This window comes from Cucumis melo, chromosome 5, assembly GCF_025177605.1.
Source record: "Cucumis melo cultivar AY chromosome 5, USDA_Cmelo_AY_1.0, whole genome shotgun sequence".
NCBI lineage: Eukaryota > Viridiplantae > Streptophyta > Magnoliopsida > Cucurbitales > Cucurbitaceae > Cucumis > Cucumis melo.
In genome coordinates this window covers 27384667-27405550 of record NC_066861.1, presented here as the reverse complement: position 1 = coordinate 27405550, position 20884 = coordinate 27384667, and the positions used below count along the sequence as shown (strand labels likewise).

Genomic DNA, 20884 nt, shown 5'->3' with positions numbered 1-20884 from the left:
AGTAGGAGATCAACTGACGGAGAGAAATGAAGGGGAGAAGAAGGAAAATCCAGAAGTGAAAATGGAGGAAAAGGAATGGAAAAAAATTAGAGGGTAAAGAATGAGAAAACAAAATAGAGAGACAATATGCTGCACCATACAAAAAAAGATAGTATATGTTTTATTTAACGAATGATATTTTTAGGTATAGACATCCAAAAGAGAATGACTTGTTATTCTTCATTATACTTGCTTTATTATACTTCATTTCAAACCACTAAGAAAATAACATTTATTATACTTCATTCAAACAAGATTATACAAGAGAGAGATATGTAGTATTTGATGTTGTGCTCTTTTTTTTTTTTTTTGCAAATATTTTAGTTTAAAATGCCCCTTAAAAATTAATAATATTTAAGAAGTCCACCCACTTGAATACTGTTCAACTTTATGTTTTTGAATCACTATAAACCTTATTCTTTTTAAGAAATCATGTTTCAAACCCAATAAAAGTAAGTTGATACATTGTCCTTGTAGAAATTGTCAAAACTAAATACAGTAATAAACAACTTTAAAATTTTGTATCATGTTATATTACAATATGGCCCATCTCACGTTTTCCCAATTGTCTTGAAAATTCAATGATATTTCATTCCAATATAATCGAAATTATTCAATAAAAGGAAACATCGTAATGGTCATTAGATGTCAATAATGTGTTTTCTCATTAAAACTACTAAATCAGTCATTCAACATTGCTTCTCCAAATACATGTCAGTTTGTTGATTTAATTAAGAGCTACTGGGTGCCATTACCAACTAAAAAAGAAGAAAAAAGAAGTATGACCTCAGCTTCAGCGCCCTTTGCTAACATAAAGAGCAGAAACAGCAGCCAATATTGTTGTTGCTGCAGTCACTATGGTGAAGAAGCTCTTCTTCTTCTGTTGTTCGACTCGTTCGGTTTCGAGAACTCGTGTCATTTCTTCCACTGCTTTCTCCTTGTTTGTGAAGGATGTTTTTATTGCATCCAAATGTTCAACAAATGGCTGCATCTCTTCACCAATCTTATGCTCGTCAGAAGAAGCTTCTTCCACTTCTCCCTTCCCATAACCATCACAAACAGTCAAACGTGTTTTCTTCAACAATGCCAATGCTTTCTCTGAATTACAAACTGCTGAATTTACCTTTGCTTTTAGTTCATCAATTCTAATCTTTGCCGCCAACAAGTTTTTCTCCATCAAATCCCTTTCCCCGATCAAGGCAACGATCCGCCTCTCCATCTCCTTCTTCACATTCAGTGAATCCTCTTCTTGTGCAATCTTTGCTTTATCTAGTTCTTTCACGGCTTCTTCAATTCTCCTCTCCTTGTCCTTGAGTGACAGACGCAGCTTGTCGGCATTTTCCTTCTCATCACCAAATCTCTTTCTAGCATCATCCCTCTCAAATGAAACTTCATCCAAAGCATCACGAAGACGACCTATTTGGATTATCAATTCCTCATTTCTTGCTTTCCCGACGTCACTCATCTTGGTCAAAGAAGCTATAGCTTCTTTTAGTTTACTTGATTCCTTTTGCAAGTCCCCAATAATATTCTGTGCTTCAGTTTTCGCTTCCTCCATTTCAGCTTTATCATGGGTGAGTATCTCAAGCGTACGTTGTAAACTTTTTGCCTCCTCTTGGATTAGATTCAAATTCACATCAAGTGAATCTCTTTGTTGAGTTAACATCTCCATAGCATTCTCCTTCTTCTGTAACTCTTTGACAAGAACATCAAACTCCATCAGCATCCCACTTTCTTTCACCAAAGCTTCTTCAATTCTCATTTGAAGCTCAGAAATTCTCTTCCCGTTCTCTTCCTTTTCCTGTTTGAAACAGAATGTACTCTCTTTTAATTGAGCAACTTCCTTCTCTAACTTCTCAACCTCCATTTTCAGCCCATTTTTTTCCTTTTCAATCTCACCTTTCTCCTTCATTTTCACATCCACTTTCCTCTCTAAATCTTCAATTACCCTGCCTGATTCCTCCAACAACTTCTTAATCAATTCATTGTCTTTCGTCAGATTCCCATTCAAAATCTCGCGCTCTTTTTTTTCACTCAGCAACTTCTTGCATTTTCCCTTCAAATCATCAATCTCTTCCAATGTTCTTCTCTCATTTCTCTCCATTTCAACCACTTTACCTCTCAAATCCCCTGTTTCCTTCAACAACCCATCAAACTCAACCTTAATCCCATCCCTCTCACAACACACTCCCCTCCATTTCTCCCTCTCTTCCTCAACCTCCAAAACAAGACCATTAATCTCAGCCTTTAGATTCCTAATCTCTAAACCCTTAACTCTCTCACTCTCAAGTAACCCAAAAATCCCACCACTCATTTCTTCTATTCGACTCTGCAGATAAACACAAACAACATTCCTCTCTAATTCCAACCCATAAACCCCATCACGAGCCTCACTCAACTCACCCATTACCTGTTCTTTCTCGTTCACATTCCGCTTCAAGTCGAGTTCCAACGCTTCTTTAGTCTGAACAAGATCGCCGACCACCACTCTCTTCTCGACCATCTCCTTAAGAAGCCGTTCGTTCAACGATTTCAAGCTCTGCAACTTCGAGTCATCATCCATGGCAGACCTGGGTTGCTCTGAATCGCTAGTTTCCTCCTGGTTATTGGGTATTTGCTTTGGCTCTTTGGCCGATCTAGTGGGTTTCTTTTTCGCCATTTTTGTGGGGGTTTCTTGAAAGGATTGCGGCTATGGGAGATAGGGTTTTTGATGGGGTTTTTAAGGTGGAGAAGAAAGAATATCGGAAACGGCAAGTTGTGAGTTAGAGAGGGAAAATGGAGGGTTTTTTTAGGTTTTTGGGAATTTCAAAATCGCTTTGGATTTTGCTGAGAAATAACAATTCCGTTTTAGTTTGAATCAATCGATACATAGCTTTACTACACGTGTTGAAAGATACCCACGTGTAGGGTTGTTCTTCTTCTTGGGGGTTAAGGTTTATTGATTATTATTATTATTATTATTGCAAATTGGAAAATTAAAGAGTATTAATTGTAATGAAAAATTGGTAATTGTACCACACTCTTATTTTATTTATTTTGTACTTTTTCTTTATTAAAAATGTGAGAATAGGTATATCTATATAATATAGCAAATATATGAGATTTTATAACTCTAAATTAATAATTGTATTATGTCTTAAATTAATAGTTTATCAATTCAAACCTTAAATTTTCATAAATTTACACATTTATTAATTTAACTCTTAACTTTCATCTATGTATTTAGGTAAATCATAATTGAAGGTTTAAATTGATAAACTTAGAAAATTGATACCTTTATAAAAATTTAGAGTTTAAATTTATACAATCGTTAATTTAAATTTAAATCAAAAATAAAAATTTTATACATTTGGGTAGGAAATATTGATTAATTATACAAATTATTAATAAGTATATAAGATAGCTATGGGTGTGGGTTTAGTTTTTAGTTTTATTTATTTCTTTTTCACCTTTTTATTATGATTTTCATTTTGTTAAAAAAGATACTTAATTTTTTAACAAAATTGGAAGCTAACATTTGTAATTTTTTTTTTTTTTTTTAGAATAGCAAAAGAACAAATCTTCCAAATGAAAACCGTGTTTAAGTGTTTAATTTTAAAAAACTAAAGTTACATTTAGTAACCACTCATTTTTTTCTTTTTCGAAAAATTAAGTATATAAATACAACCTCAATCTATTTCTTTGTTTTGTTGTCTATATTTTAAGATTGTTTCAAAATTAAATTCAGATTTTTAAAATTAAAAATATAATTTTTATTTTTTGAAATTAACTAAAAATTTAAATATTTAAATGTAAAAATTATGAGTAACAAATTACATACACTTTTCAAAAATCAAATAATTACCAAATATTTAACAACCAAAGTTAAACTATTTAAATAAGTTTCATTTTAATATCAATGTAAGATTTAGTATTTTTTTTTTACATACATTTTTTCTACTATAACTATTGTTTTTTTCTTTTTTATAGCCTTGCAAGAAAATTACAATTTCATCCCCTAAATCTTTGTTCTAAAAAACTTACCAAATAAAAAATAAAAACTCACATATGTCTTACACTTACTTTATGAAATGGTATATTTCAAAATTAAAAATAATAATAAAATAACATGAGAAACTTTCATGATTATATGGCACCATACTTAAATCTAAATTTATTTCTTTGACACAGTAATTATATCTACATTTATTGGTATAATAAATGTAAGATAATACAATCATAAACATAGTTATAAATATAATAAATACTAAAACAAATAATTGAATCAGTGTCAATATCATGACGAAAATCTATGTTATATTTAAATCATAAAAATACAATAACTTGGTAGAAAAAACAAAAACAAATCGAACAAAAATTAACAAAAATTTAAAATTTTATTAATTATAGATGTCGATAAAGTTCTTATCTTAATGTATCAGCTAGCAAATAAAAGAAACGCGTTTTTTAATTTTAAGAAAGAAGAAGTCATTAGGTTGATATTTTAAATTTACCAAGAATTAGTTACCTTGCCATTGACCATACAAAGAATTTAGAAATAACAAAAGAAACTTTTAGATACAAACAGTTGAAAGTTCACCTTTTCATTTCAAACAGCTTCATATTTGTGTTGAAACAATGGCAGTACCAATACAAAGGGTTAATTAAGGAACTGTTTGGCTGTTTGATCCACTAGATTACAAAGTTAAAAATACTTTTAACTTAACTATTAACACTTTTCTTTTTAATTATAAACTTTACATACATAAATACTTTCTTTTTCTTTTTCTTTTTTTTCTTCATTTCATTGACCTCCAGAAACAAGCCCCTTATAACACTGCAATAGCTTCTTCCTCTCTAAGGTGAATGGTTTCAAAATCACTTTCAAGATCCAAATGCAAGCTGCCTGTGTTTTTTCAGATCGCTTAGGTATCTCGTCTTGTTGTATTCTTGTGCATCTAAGAGCTCTTCCGAGTACGTTCGTTGCAGTGGTACCCTTGTACCTTTTTCACACTCCTTTACGTATTTGTCGCCTCTTAGCAGGACAACAACCTGCAATAAACCAAAATGTGTTTTGATTACATGTTTCTTGAAGAGAGATGAGGGGATACTGTGCTGTAGTTTCCTACTTGCCTGACTCATTCGAGGTCGGAGAATAGGAGACTGCTCAATGCATAAAGATGCAGTTAAAATCATGCGCTCAACCTCTTCGAGATCGTAACTTTCCTTGAGTGCGGGATCAATGACCTCCTCGTGATTGTTGTTATCTAAGAGAGGTTTTGCCTATAATAAAGAAAATTTAACAATGTTTAAAGGAATATAATGAACTAATGGGTACTAATGGAAGTTTGTTCTAATGTTATTATTACCCACAGCACAAGGCTTTGACACAACTCGTCCAAAGCTCGACGACCAGTTATGAGCTCCAACAGTAGAACTCCAAAAGAATAAACATCAGTTTTCTCATCAACTATCCCGTGCATGAAATATTCAGGAGCGAAGTATCTGCATTGAGGAGATGAGAAATTTAACAAGAGAAAAAACGGTTACATCGAGGAGGAGGATGTAGGCATACTACTGACCCGAATGTGCCTTCGAATTTTGACACGCTGTAGTGAGTCCACTGTTTGGGTAGCCACTTTGCAAGGCCAAAGTCACAAATCTGCATCCATTTGAGTATAGAATGATCTCAATCATGAAATAAGATAGAAGGCTAGAGGAATAAAGTAGACTTTACTGGTCTTCTCTGTCATTTCAACTTTAATAGAAGCATGAAAAATAAATTTTTCATTCAACGGCCACTATCTTTTTTTGGGGTGTGAGCAAGAAAAGGCTTCAATAATGAATTTGATATTTAGAATATGCAAGTTACCTGAGGTACAAAATCTTCTGTAAGCAGAATGTTATCGGCCTTGATATCTCGGTGAATAATACGCCTCTGACAATGATCGTGGAGATACAGCAGACCATCAGCTGTACCAAGAGCAATCTTGTATCTTTTACTCCAATCGAGTTTGTTCGCATTTGGACCTGAAAAATGGTGAATAGAAAGGTTAATAAGAATTCTGAAAACCAAAGAGCAGTTAGTTCAACGAGGTTAAAGGAATCACCATGGAGAAAAGATCCTAAACTTCCATTTGGAGATAGCTTGAAAACAAGGTGCATGCCTCCATCAATGCTGCAACCGATCAGTTTGGCTGTGTTAGGATGATCAATATGAGCAATGATGCCAATCTCGGACAAGAAACAAGCAGTCCTCTCATCTGGGGCTCCTTTAGTTAGCCTCTTCACTGCTATCAGCTGCCCATCATGTAAACGGCCCTTGTATACCTCAGCATAACCACCTTTTCCGATCAAATTTTCTACACAAAAGAAAAAAACACAATAAACAAAGTTGACACCAAAGTTAGACTAAAAAGTATATAAAATACAAATTGCAACCAACCAGGGCTAAATTTGTTGGTCGCAGTTTGGAGCTCGGAGAAAGTGAAGTTTCCCAGTGAGGACTTGAACTTGTACAAGTCACTTAGTCCCGGATTCTCTCTCCCGCTTCTGTTCCCTCTTCTTGAAATCTTCAGCACTCCAAGAGGAGGAAACGAGGCCAGGCGCCTGAACGATCTTTTTTTCCATAATTTGAAGAAATTTTTCCAGTGAAAAAGAGCCCTTGATTGTGAAGGTTGATTTTCAGGTTCTGGGGTACTATCATTCAAAGAATCCGCATCGAACTCTGAATTCTGCATGCTTGCTTCCAAAACTCCTCTTGGGGACAATCCATCACGTTGCTCACTTTCCAGGTCAAAACATCTCAAGTCTACAAAACACAGCACACAAATCCCACAATTCATGAGCCTAACTGATGCACTATAGGAGCACACAAAAACCGAAAAAACAAACAGATATTCACCTCGAGCCGAAGCAGATGAAAACATATTGCTCCGCATTTTATGTTTCCCATAAGTAGCCATGTAAAGTGGAGGTCTTTTGGCCACTATACCCCTATCATTCTCCCTATGAAGCAACAAAGAATTCAGAACAGTCAAAATCCCAACAAATAGTGTAAATGTTGCAATGAGTCTCCAAAATCCGAATGGAGACGCCACATTTTAACTATTGAAATTCAGAACAGTCCAAAATTTTCAATGAGGGCTTAAAACCAGAACCTTCAAGACTTCCCCTCCAAACATTCCGAAAAAGGGTGATTATGCTTGTGACCACAACAAATGCAATGACTAAGTTTAGTATTGCTTTTGTATTTTAAAATTGGAAGGCCGTCCCCATTCCCCACAACAAATTTTAAATGTTTCCTGGTTATAATTGTTTTCAATTTAATTAACTATTCTTCACTTTTCACATATAAAAGTATAAAGTTAATATACCTCAACACAATCATTCTCAAATCTCAAGTTATCAAACATATCAAAAAGCAAAAACAGATTACAACATTTCTCACTTCAGCCAACTCTCTTGTCCCACTTTACCGAAAAGGAAAAAGTTGAAGAAACACAAACATGGGGGAATTTGGAATCCCCATCTTCCCAACAAAGGAGCCAAAAGTCTCAAGCAAGCCAAAAGAGCCCAACAACAAAGAGGACAAAAAGAAACAAGATATTCACAGACAGCACATGAATCCAAAAGGGAATGTAATTTTCCACTAGAAATGACCAAACAACATACACCCAGAAACCAAAATCCACCTTCTAAGCTCTACCACCGAATAGAACATGCAAAATTCAAAAAACCAAAACCCCCAAAATCTTCCACAGAGCAAAAGAAAAGCTAAAAATGAAAAAGACATACCATGGAATAGAAGCTTTGCGAGTAGTATCATTCTCCATGGCGAAAACTCAAAAACAGAGGAAAAAGAAACAGAGAGAAACAGAGAGAAAAGGTCCAAAATACAAAAAAGGAAAGTCCAGCTAGCGGATACCCTTCCAATACGGTGGCATTAGAGAAGGGTATTTTGTGTGAGGAGTAAGAAAGCAATAATAGAGATTTGAAATGGGAAAAGAAAAGAATGTTTGGGAATGGGTTTTCATGGTGGGTTAAGAGAAGAGAAGAGAAGGGCTAAAAATGGAGAAATATGATTAGAAAGAGATTTGATGGAATAATGGGTTGTTCACTATGTTGAGGAGAGGGAAGTTTGAGGAAATGGGGTGCGAAAGTTTCGGCCATGGAGGTTTTAGGCAGAGGCAGAAATGGTGAAATGGCGTATTAAAGCGACTTCTCCTCTCAAACCTTCAAAAAGCAGCAGAGGAAAGAGAAGGAATGACAGAACAGAGAGAGAGAGAGAAAGATAATATCAAAATCAGGTCTTTAATCCACTTTCTTTTTATTTTCGGATTCACCATGTCCAATTGAGTATTGCATGGAAGGATTTTCCTTTTTCCTTTCTTTTCCCCCTCCCAATAATAATAATAATAATAATAACAATATCGATTCAACCTCGACTACATCTATCTCCATGTAACACATTCAAGTAATTAATCATCGAATAAACTTTTCTTAGTAAAGAATATATGTTTTTTTCCTTTGTAATTTGAGAGACTAGATTCGAATATTACTCAAATTATAGTTTTCGTAAAAACGATATAAATGAATTGTACTCTCTTCCAAGGTCTTTTTCTTAAAAAATATCACTATATAGCATGAAATTTATTTCCATGTTACTTTATATTCATTATTTATTATGATAGCAACAATTAAGAAAATGTGGTCTACATAACAAATTAATATGGAGCATATGCACATGTTAAATTAAGAAGGAGGTTTAATTCTCTATTTTTGTAATTTATTATACTAAAAAATTAGTTGAATATACATTCAATTATTTTGCCAAATAACTAATGCCTAAATTGGTTAACCTAAGTTCAGGTAGATATTAACTATTCTCAGTACAACAAATGATAATACAAATATTTACTAGATTTTGCTTGTTTTCATGTGGAGATTTTGTGTAATTGATAAGTTATTGGTTGGAAGGATTGTTCAAGAAGCAACTTTTTCTTCTTTTTTTAATTAAATAATATATATATAGCGATGGAATTTTTATTTTGGATTACCCAACAATTTAGTTAAACTAATAGTTTGATCAAAAGGACATTTTTAAGGGACGTTTGCAAAAATAGAAAAAAAAAATAATGATAATAGAGTTCATGTCATTGCAAAAGTTGCAAAATTAGAAGCGAATAGTCTTTTGATAGTCTTTTAATAGTCATTTGATAGTTGGCTGATATATTTAATTACTTGTTATATTTGTAATATGCAAAAAAGAGGTGCTACGGGTTGTTTTTTCTAATTTTTTTTTGTCATCGAATGCAATTTCTCATTTTTAAATATAGTAAAATAAATTAAAATATTTACTACATATAACAAAATTTTGGATTCTATCAATGATAAATATCGATAGATTTTTATTACTGTCTATCAATATGACTGATAGAAACATATCACAATCTATCAATATCTATCATTAATCATTCTCGGATAGATTTAAACTTAGACTCTATGACATAGAAAGTTTACTCTTTATATATTAAACCATACATCAATATGTAATAAAATATATATAGGTAGAAAGAATTAATTTGGAACACATTTCAATAATTTGGAATTTAGAAATTGTACCCAATTGTGTAGCAATATTATTGAATGAATAATGTTTCCATGCTAACTCTTCAAACATTATATTTCAAAATATGCCCAAAGTAACTGATGATGCTGACATACCCAAAGAAAAGAAAAACATTAAATTTGTTATTGATTGCAAAGTACTACCAATTTTATTTGCCACTTGGATTCATTAGTTATGCCTCATGATGTCATTAATTTATTTCTTTCAATTTATCCCTAATAACAATAAATAAATAAAGTTAGGTTTGTTTTAGAGATTCAAATGATGAATATAAAAACTAAACTTAAATAAACAAATTTTTGTTTGTTTTGGAAAATAAACAAAATTTTAATAGGTGGTTAATTGTAATAATATAATTGGTTATATATACACATTGGAAAAAAATAAAGAATGTTGGATGATTTTATAATCTACAAAATTAAAGTTTATGAATCAAAACCCCTTTTTGTAGTGTATTTTAATTTTAAGAAATTAATTAATTAAGATATCTTGTTGTATATCCAAAATTTGTTTAAAGATTCAAATGTTTTTTGGGCAGTGAAATTGGGAATGGTGTAGGGTCCAATGTTGGTAAATTCAATGAAGTTGAAGGACTTGGAAGAAAAAAAAAAGTTTAGAAGACTATTCCCAATTAGTGAAGAGAGCAAATGGGGTGCAGAATGTTATTTTGTCTCCAAAATAGAGACCATACCATATGATGATAGAATAATCATATTATCAACAACATGTTTTCTTTTTTCTTTCTTTCAAAACACAATAGATTTCAAGTGAGAAAATAGTACAAAAATAACTCGAGCTTATTTCAATGATAATCGAAAGTTATATTCTATTTCTTTTCGTATTAAGGATTGAGATTTACGCAAAGTGACAATTTTTTTTTTATACGATTTGATAAAGTATTTTAAATAAATTTTTCTCAATAAATTGTTGAAACTTTTTAAGTAGTAATTCTTGGTTGTTAACATATTTTTCTTAAGCTAAGTAAGCTTACTCTCTTTTGACTCTATACGAACATATTATTATATTTAAACAATAAAGAAAAATTGCATCAGATGATAAACAAATTTTTTTAAAAAAAACAGTTCATAGCATTTATTATTATTTTGTATATTGCGAATATGGCATATAAGTAATTAATGATATCATATGGCTATCAGTTCGTTATCCTCTTTTAAATTTGCTATTTTTACAATTTAAAACATGTAATGACATGAATCCTATTATCATAAATTTTTTTGCTACTTCTGTGAGCGTTCATAAATAAATTCTACCTAATTTATTGGTTAAAAATAATTTTATTTTTGTTACTAAATGTTTTCATGAAATCATTTGATCCATATTTCATTAAATTTATAATAATTTTATCTACGTACAAACTTTAATAAGTAATGATTTAATCCACGTGTATTACATAAAAGACGACACTACATAGTTGCATTCTTATTTTCATGCAACAAATGACACCATGTCAATATGTTTCCAAAGCTTTATAATTAAAGGGTTTTCATTACCGATTCATTTTCTTTAGAAATATTAAGGACTACTAAGGATACGTTTTGATTGGCTTTTGAAAAAGTCATTCCAAGGCGACGTTAAAATTGGATTATGAAAAATAGTTAGTGAGTTGTCTCGTCGTGGGAAAAGAGAGAGAGAGAGAGAGATGTAGATAAGGATATGGAAAAAGAAACAGCAAATTAATCCATGAAAAGTAAAATCAAAATAATGAATGTGAATAAATTGGATGGACCAAAGTTTGCCGGTTGCTGGCGTTACATATTTCATTATGGAGCTAACAAAGGCATGCATGCAGGCCGTTTTGGATAATTCCAATATATAGTTTTGGTTTCATTATATGCATCCAAAAAAGGGGCATGATTTTGTTGCCCAATTTTAGGCTAACTCCATTTGCGAGAAGTATTACAATCATATGTTTTCGTGTGTACTAAAATGAAGAATATGCAATGTACTTTGATTCTCACAAAGTATAACGAGTTACGATTAAAGATTTTAATTTCATTGGATGAAGTTTTAAAATGTTTTCTTGTTTTCTCTTTCGTTGGTTGAGTTAGTGTTTGTGGATATAAGTATTGTATAATTAGGTTGTTTTCATTTGCATTTTTTTTTAATCATGATGAGTAGTGTGGATGTAAAGGATTGAGTTTTGATCGACTTTTATAGAAATTATAAATTGATTAGATCTTGTCGGTTGAATATCGTTGATGGATTGTGTGTCAGATGACAACTTTAGTTTATTTTGAAAATGTGTGCAAATAATTTGAGTAATTGGATTTGAATTTTTTTTCCTTTTTTATGGAAACTGTTAATCAATTAGATTTTGTTTGTTGAATCATCGTTAACGCCCTGGTGTAATGTATAAGGTCGTTTTTTTCCACTGTTTACGTACAATTGGACAAGTGGAGTCGTGAAACTTGAACTTTTTATGGAAACTGTATAATTGATTAGATCTTGTCAGTCGAATCATTGTTAACGGATTTCGTGTCAGACAACGACTTTAGTTCTTTTTTAACAAACGTATGAATGATAAAAGTTCTGCGAGTTGAGTAATTGGATGTGAGCCTTTTATGGAAACTACTGACTAATTAGATTTTGTTAGATCGAATCATCATTGACGTGTAGAGTGCAATAATGTAAGTCCGTTAGTTTCCCCTTTTAAAGTTGAGCAAATGGAGTAATGAAATTTTGAACTTGTTTTATGGAAGCGGTAAAATTGATTAGATCTTGTCGGCTGAGTCATCATTAATGATTGGATCATAATATATCAATTAGACTTGAAATTTATTATAGAAACTATAGAACTGATTATTTTATCTTATCGATTGAGTTATCATTAGTAGGTCATTTGTAAATAGAAATTATATATCTCTATTGTTAAAGGGATCAAGATATGCATTTGGCATGACTCGTTCTTCAAGTTTTGAAGCTCGATCTCTATTTAGGCAAAAGATGTTGGTTTGGGCTTTTGACTTGAACTTTCCTCTTCTTTAGACCCAAATTGGCCATGGTACATTTTGTTCATCAAACGTAGTTGGTCAAACTCGGCCTCATCTCGATCGAGCCAGAGGTCAATCGGGATTCTAGAGTCCAAAGCCTAATTGTTTCTTTGGGTATTTATAACGGGTAGCAATTTTAGGAATAATAATTAACTATATAGCAACATATAAAGAAATTGCAAATATAGATTTCGCTTATAGACTCTTATGGTTCATAAATGATAGACCAATATTTGCAACATAGTCTATCATTAATAAACTTTAACAAATTTTGCTATATTTACAATACGTAGATGCTATTATGTTTTTGTGTCATTTTCCTTTAAAATCCCATCAATTTTGTACCATAGACATATATATTTTATAGTTCATTGAATGTTTTTATGCTAAAATTTAGAACATGGCATTTGGTATTTCACGTGATAATAATAAAAAAAATTGTAGTACATCTAACAATAGTTAATTTGTTTGAGAAGAAGACATGTAAAAATGGGAGATCTAGCCATTAATATAATCGTATGCACATACTCTATGTAAGTAAAAAAGTAAATAATTGTATCGAACCAAAAATTTCAAATTGAGAATATACATTCATACTTCTCTTTAGTGATGATGATGGTACTTACAAAGAGTTTGATCTAGGGCTTCGAATGTGAGTTAAAATTCCTTTTGTATTTCTCAACTTTAATTCAAGAGAAGAAAAAAATGAGTGAGTGATACCAAAACTTTAAAGAGTGCTCTTGTAATGAGTATTAAAGAGATAATTTTTTCACTTGATGATAATGATATATTTTTTACCAAATGAATTTCTATTTTATGAATCACCATTTTTTGTCGAGTATAAAATTAGAGCTTTTGCAAAAATAGCAAAAAAATTTATAAAAATAGAGTTTATGTAACTACATTTTCTAAATTGCAAAAGTAACAAATTTAAAAGTCGATAATCCTTTGATAACCGTCTAATAGCCATCATATTTCTCATATTCACAATATGTAAAAAAGATGTGATATGAACTGTTTTTTTCTAAATTTTTTTGTCATCTTATGTAATTTTTCTTCGAAATTTTCAATACAAATTCTTTCCTTTCTTTAAATTTTTTATTTAACTTTTTTTTTTTTTTGGGTTAGTAATTTGAGGTTTTTCCCAACAAATTTGGCCTAAACTTCTATCTTCCTCCGCCCATTTGGGTCATGGAGCTCGAGTCCTATCCTTTTCCTAGGCATCAATTTGGATTATTGCTTTTGAGGGTTAGAGTGGTTAGGGACAAATCTCAATTTTTTTTTATATGTTTGGTAAAACATATTTAATTTAAATTTATTAAAATCACTTTTTTTTTAAATGAGTATTTCCAAAAATATAATAAAGCGGCAAAATATCTACTTGTATAGAACAATTCTAAAAATGGAAAAAGTTTATAGGCCAACAATGAAAAATACCAAAAATGTTTCGTCAACAACGCGCTTCCTTTTTGTTCTTTCTTCCCGTTTTCGTCTGTTCCATCATGTTTCATTCTTTTCCTTTTTTTTTTTTTTTCAAGATCGTATATCAAATATAAAAGATATATTTTTTTTTTCAAACTTTTATTTGGTTGTTCAAGATTGTGTACTAAATATAAAAGACTGGAAAAAAAACGTCGTTTAGATTTGGGTAGACGAATGGGGAAGAAGGACAATGAAAAACCTGGAATATTTAAAGATATCTAATTTTATGGGTTTTGTTACATGAATTGTAAATATTTTAGTAGTTTGTTATATTTATAAAAATTTTCCTTTTAGAAAGAACATGTTTATTTTCATACTTATTTTAGAAGATTTTTCTTACCAATTCTTAAAGCCAAGCTAGTTGATACAAGTCTACCAGTATTTATTATCGATAAATTTTAAAATTTTTGTTGCATTTTATAAATATTTTTAGCAGTTTTGTTGTTTGCTATAATTTTTCTTTACTTTATATACTTATCTATTTCTCACCTAATCAAATATATTTTCTATTATCATGGAATGAATGTATCTTAACAAAAAAAAAAAAAAAAGTATATCATATTGACTTTTTAAAGAATAAAGCTATTTCCTTAATGTTTAAAGATTAATTTATAACAAACAAAATTTATAATTCTAAACAATAATTTTAAATTCTAAATTATAAAAAATCGAAAAGAATTGATTGCAAATCTATTTTAGTTATTATAAGAGAATTTTTAAACATAAAAAAATAAATTAAAATATTTATAAAATATAGTTAAATTTTAGATCTATTAATAATAAACATTGATTAGGCTGAGTTTGTAACAACATTTTCTTTTCTAAATTAATTTAAAGTGAAGGTTGCAACACTCGATTAAAATATCCATTGATATATCGATGTAGTCATAAAATATCCATAAATATATCTAACATCTTTTATAAATATGCTTGTAAAAGACAATACGTCATCCATTTAGTCTAATATGAATAGAAATATCAATAACTATCGTAACTTAATTTTAGAATAAAAATAAATTAACTAATTAATCTAAATAAATTTTGTAACTTTTACGCATATCAATATTTTATCAACATGTTTTTAAAATTCAAATTTCGATATCAACACCTACGTTGATATTGGTATGAACTAAAAAGTAAATCCATATGATACATGAAGATGTTTGATTTACTTTTTATATTTAAGAGAGATTGTTATATAAAACTCAAAATGATGACATTTGAATGAGACAATGAAAAAATTGACAATGAGGAAAAAGGGGCACACGTTTCAAAAGAGTTTTGAGTTTGATAGTGTGAGTGTGTATATTAAATATTGAGAGCATTTAGTAGTCAAAGTGCTGCATATATATCAGTTACTAAACGTGTCTCCATTCACACAAAATTGGGCCAAATTTCATGTGAATATTAATACTCTTTAGAACTTACTTTTTTCAGGCTCACAAAAAAAAAAAAAAAAAAAAAAAAAAATATATATATATATATATATATATATATATATATATCTATCTTTTCAGTGAGGTATTTAATATAGGGATAATGCAAACTTTTTTTTTTTTTTGTTGGTTATAATATTTACTACCCTCAAATCTTTATGAGGAGTTGAGGTACATTTAATGCATAGAAAATGGTTATGAGCATGAGGTTTATTATTTTCCACTCGTTTTTTCGTTTCTTATTTATTATCGTATTTATTCGCTTGTAAATTTTAGTTACTTTGTGGATATCCAAGTAAAGTTGTGGATAAGTTAAGATTGAGTTTTCAAAGAAAGAAGTTAAAAAAAATTGTTCAAATGTTTAATTGAATGAGTTTCAAAAGTGGGCGGCCAAAGGAGAAGGAAAGAAGTTCCAAAGCAGGTAGGCGTTGAGCACAAGACATGCACCTATGGCGCGATTGTGAGGTTAGTCAGTGCTGCCCAGGGCCATGTCATGGCCTACTTGTGTGCATTTAGCCTTGGGTCAAAAGTGAATTTTTGAAGTTTTTGAGATTTTTGGTTGATTTCTTGATATTTTCTAAGTATGAGAAGGTTCATGTGAAATTTTAATTCATTTACTTCATACCAAAAAGAGGAAAGAGGAAATTCCAAGCTAAGGAGTTAAGCTACTAGTTTGTGAAGGACAAATGAATTACTATGTTTATTATGAACATGAATTTAAAGCTAAAAGTTTCTTTACATGCTTTGAGGTGCTAAGTGATATTTTTTTTTCTACTGACTTTAAAAATGACTTGCAAAGCATGATTTTTAAATTGTTTCCAAGCATGTCTTAGATTTGAAAGAGATTTAAAGTAAGCATGTGTTCAAAGCTAAGATTTTAAGTATGTTTTCATGAATCAACCATGTCCATATGTTCTATATATCTATGACCAGTTTATGCATATTTGCATGGTTGTTTTCCGTTTTTGATGTGAAGGCTAACAAACCTACATTCCTTGTACATCAGTGAAGGTACAATTCGTTTGTGCCTATGTGGAGAAGGTTAATTATAGTTAGAAATGTGCCTATGTTGAGAGAATTACATAATTGACAGTGAGGTATACTAACACACCACCCACGTTTCATGTTATGAATGAGTTTTAAATTAATAATCAAGTAAAGTTAATGATATGTATATTTCAAACGTTTATAAGTTTCAAGATATATGCTTATGAAATATGATTCAACTGCTTCGGTGTTTCTAAAAGCCAAAGATTTATGCATAAACTAATTAGCAAATAATGTTTCGTAAAACCATCACTCACTGAATTTCTCAATTCATTCTTTCAAATGTTTTCTCACTTTCCTGGTAGTGATCACCTTGCCAAGCATGCCTTAAAGCTGCAAGTCACTATCGGTGAGCTTGAGGTTATGTTTAATGTTTTGAATAGCAATTACAAGTTGTGGGACATCAACGTCGATATGTCCGAGTGGTTAAGGAGACAGACTTGAAATCTGTTGGGCTTCGCCCGCGCAGGTTCGAACCCTGCTGTCGACGTCATAAGCTTTCTTTTCCGTCATTTTTGTTTACCTTACATATGTCCTTAATAAATAATATTTATCAAAACATTACAATGTATATTTCGTCACATTATTTAAAGTTTAAACTTCTTTTTTTTTTTTCCATAATAAAATAAAGTTATTCTAGGCACTATAAAGTCAAAAATTGATTCCTTCCCCAAAAAGTATTTAGTGATATATCAAAAATAATATAATGAATAAAATATTTATACACGACAAAATTAAGTGGAGTGATCTTTTTTTTTGGCGCCTTTTTGTGTGAAGTGTAAATATTTTGATTCTTTTAGGGGTTTTTTAAAAAATATAACAAAGCAGTAAAATATTTACACGACATATAACAATTTTGAAAATGGAAAAAACTCATAGGTCGACGTTAGAAAATACAAAAAACGTCCCATCAATCACGCCATCAACAACGCGTTTAATATATTTGGTACATGATCGTTTAGATTTGGATAGCTAAGATTCTATTGTTTAATTTGGTTAGACGATCGTTTAATTTAGCTAATTGATTTCTTTTTTTTAAAATTTGGTACACGATTATTTAAATTTGACTAAACGAATTTTTTCAAGATTCTTTGGTACAAATTTATATTTGGCTAAACGATTTTCTAACAGTTTTTTAGTACATGATCATTTATTTTTTTACACGATTGTTTATTTTTTTTTACACGATCGTTTATTTTTTTTACACGATTGTTTAGATTTGGAGAAATCTAAACGATTTTTTTCAAGATTATTTATACATGATCTTTTAGATTTGGTTACGACGTAAAAAAAGAAGAGAAAAAAGAGATGGAAAGAAATAGTAGTGGAAAAAAATAGAAAAAGAAGACATATGATAAAAAGAAATTAGATTTGGTTACCCATATCTAAATGACATAAAACAAAAAGAAGAGGAAACAAGAAAGATGATGGAAAGAAAAGAGAATGAGAAAATGAAGAAAGACGATGGAAAGAATTTGTAGCGAGGAGGAGAAGAAAGATAGAAAGACATACTTAAAATATTTAAAAAATTGCTAACTTAATAAACTTTGTTATACGAGTCGTAAATATTTTATTAGTTTATTATATTTTTGAAAATTAACCATTCTTTTATTATTCTTAAAAAAAAGCACAAAATCTTATTATTTTATGTAATTATAATTTTACGAGAATAAGTCTATAATTTGTGGCTAAATAACAACTAAGTAGGGATGAGAATAAATTGGGGTCTTTTTCAAAATGTAAATATTTTGTCGTTTTTTTTATATTCTATATAATAATTCTAAAAACGAAAAAAGCTCAGAGACCCACCATATAAAATACCAAAAATGCCCCATCAATAACGCGCGCGTAATATATTTGCGATCATTTAGATTTGATTATTGTTTGATATGCGATCGTTTAGATATGACTATAATTTATACTCGATCGTTTAGATATGGTTACAATTTATACACGATGATTTATATATGGTACAATTTATCTTTTCAATTCCATTGTTTAATTTTGTTACACAATCGTTTTATTTGGTTATGTTTAAATTTGGTTACACGATCGTTTAGATTTGATCATTTATCCAAATCTAAATGATTTTTTTTGTTCAAAATTTGGTACACGATCTTTTTAATTCTTTTGGTACACGATCGTTGATTTCTTACACGATCGTTTACATTTGGCTACTCCAATCCAGATGATTTTTTTCAAAATTCTTTATACACGATCTTTTATTTTTTTTACACAATCGTTTACCTTTTTTTTTAAACGATTGTTTACATTCGGCTACTCCAATCTAAATGATATTTTTTTCAAGATTTTTTATACAAAATTTTTTAATTTTTTGATTGTTTACATTTGGCTACTCCAATTTAAATGATTTTCTTCAAGATTCTTTATACACGATCTTTTAGATTTTGCTATTTTTTGTACACGACCTAAAAAAAAAAAAAAGACGATGGAAAGAAATTGTAGCGAAAAAAAAAAAGAAGAGAAAAAGTATAAAGATGATGGAAAAGCAGAAAAAAATTGTATCAAAAAAATAGGAAAGAAGAAAGACGAAATCGCAGAAAGATGATGAAAGAAAGATTGAAGGGCAAACCTATAATATTTAAAAAATGACTAACTTTATGGGTTTTATTATACGCTATAAATAATTTGGTGTTTTACTTTGGAAGGTAATAAATTTTTCCTTTAACTTTTTTTGTTTACCACAATTTAATTATTCATGTATTTTTTTTTTTTTTACCACAATTTAATTATTCATGTTTTTTAATACATGTACCTATTTTAATTTAGTTTTTTATCTTAAAATTTATAACGATTTAATTTCTACGGTTAAAAATTTCATATAAAGTTAAGTATTTATTTTTATTTGATAATAACTTAGGCAAGTTGGTTAAAAATAAAATAGAAAACTAATAATGTATTTTATGAATACATTATTATCAAGTTATATGTTTGGTTTTTCACTCTCAAAAAAAGAAAAAAAAAATCCAAAAGTATACGTTGATTTGTTTGTAATGTGAAAATTTTCAATATTATTTTACTCAAAGAAATTAAATAGAAGGGTTCATAGAATAGGAGAAAATTATAATATTCTTAACTTGAAATTACATGAACACAGAAGTTACTTATATCTTATTTTTCTAAAGTTAGAGGTTCAAATCTATCAATGTCTCATTTGTTGTAAAGGAAATTGAATAATGCTTTTTATTTAACTTTCTTATTTATATTTTTTTAATAACACATTTTTTGTTAGAGGATAAGAGTAGTTCGAAAACATTTTCAATTTTTATGTTGTAAAGTGAATCGTCTAAATTAAAAAAAAAAAAACCAAAATATATTTACACAAAATAATAATAGTATTAATAAAACTAAAAACTTCTATTTGAATAATCCAACATTATGATATAAAAATGAGTGATAATCTCTACCCTCATGAGTCTTGATCCAACAACAATATGGTTAAAAAAAAGGCTTAGTATTTATACCATCAAATGTTTAGGTTTTACTTATATCAATCAACATTTTTTAAGTCAATTTTAAAATGACGTTGATATAAGTATGTATATATATATATATTCATACATCTTTGGTACCCAAAATTAAGGTTGAAAAGGCCAAGCTACAAAGTTTAGCCAACGAAGCTTAAACCTTTGGGAATTGAAACAATTGATGGAGGTGAAAAAACTTGGAAGTTTTAAATTCCTTCTTTTCCTCATTCTCATTTATTGCAACATAACAAAAACTTAGCTAACATCCAACCACATGAGTTTACACTATACTATCTTTTCAACAACAATCTCACATGTATTTAATTCTTTTTTTTTTTTTTGCGTGTTTTTGTTAAAAAAGTGCAAATATCTCATCGATCGTTACTTAAATATAACTCTCAACGCACTTTTAAACTAATTTAAATATGATCTTTCGATATCTTTTTCTCGAGACTTTCTCGTTTTTAAAAGTTACAAACTTACTAACTAAGAGAATAATAAACGAAAATAGGTAGCAAGTAAGAATGTATAAATGATGATATTTACGCATCAAAGTGTAATTTTTTTAAAAGTATCTAAAATAACTACTCATAAGATATAGGTGATTTACGTTGTGACTAATTTTCAATACACATAGTTTAATATTCTATGTTTTTATTTTTTATCATCTAAAGAACAATTAGTAATTCTATAAGTTAGATGTTCGAATACATCACTAGTTAAAAACACGTTCGAATACCCCAAATTAACTCTCCGATTAGTTTGGGGTCC

At 29.6% G+C, this 20884-nt stretch overlaps 2 protein-coding genes and 1 non-coding gene across 3 annotated transcripts; 1 reads left to right on the top strand and 2 right to left on the bottom strand.

Annotated features, from left to right (window-relative positions):
* Nucleotides 1–832: 832 nt before the first annotated feature.
* LOC103495485 (uncharacterized) lies at nucleotides 833–2698 on the bottom strand. The gene has a single exon (XM_008457064.3). It carries the CDS (start codon nucleotides 2696–2698, stop codon nucleotides 833–835), a length of 1866 nt encoding a protein of 621 aa, XP_008455286.2.
* Nucleotides 2699–4590: 1892 nt separating this feature from the next.
* Nucleotides 4591–8614, bottom strand: LOC103495474 (receptor-like cytosolic serine/threonine-protein kinase RBK2). The gene is made up of 9 exons (XM_008457053.3): nucleotides 7816–8614; nucleotides 6923–7026; nucleotides 6464–6829; nucleotides 6129–6380; nucleotides 5891–6048; nucleotides 5601–5680; nucleotides 5388–5523; nucleotides 5152–5301; nucleotides 4591–5070 (listed from the first exon to the last, which is right to left on the bottom strand). The coding sequence occupies exons 1-9, from the start codon at nucleotides 7851–7853 to the stop codon at nucleotides 4903–4905; spliced, it is 1452 nt and encodes a 483-aa protein (XP_008455275.1). The 5' UTR covers nucleotides 7854–8614; the 3' UTR covers nucleotides 4591–4902.
* An 8419-nt stretch (nucleotides 8615–17033) lies between these two features.
* Nucleotides 17034–17115, top strand: TRNAS-UGA (transfer RNA serine (anticodon UGA)). Its single transcript has one exon. It is a non-coding gene; the product is annotated as a tRNA-Ser (tRNA).
* The last annotated feature ends 3769 nt before the right edge of the window (nucleotides 17116–20884 follow it).

What these genes read in the sequence shown, in the direction of transcription:
- LOC103495474 (XM_008457053.3), bottom strand. Translation starts at nt 7,853, where the DNA reads ATGGAGAATGATACTACTCGCAAAGCTTCTATTCCATG. An exon ending in TTCATCTGCTTCGGCTCGAG is followed by an intron (nt 6,830 to 6,922) that starts GTGAATATCTGT and finishes TGTGTTTTGTAG; the next exon opens with ACTTGAGATGTTTTGACCTG. An exon ending in TCCGACCTCGAATGAGTCAG is followed by an intron (nt 5,071 to 5,151) that starts GCAAGTAGGAAA and finishes GGTTTATTGCAG; the next exon opens with GTTGTTGTCCTGCTAAGAGG.
- LOC103495485 (XM_008457064.3), bottom strand. Translation starts at nt 2,698, where the DNA reads ATGGCGAAAAAGAAACCCACTAGATCGGCCAAAGAGCCAAAGCAAATA.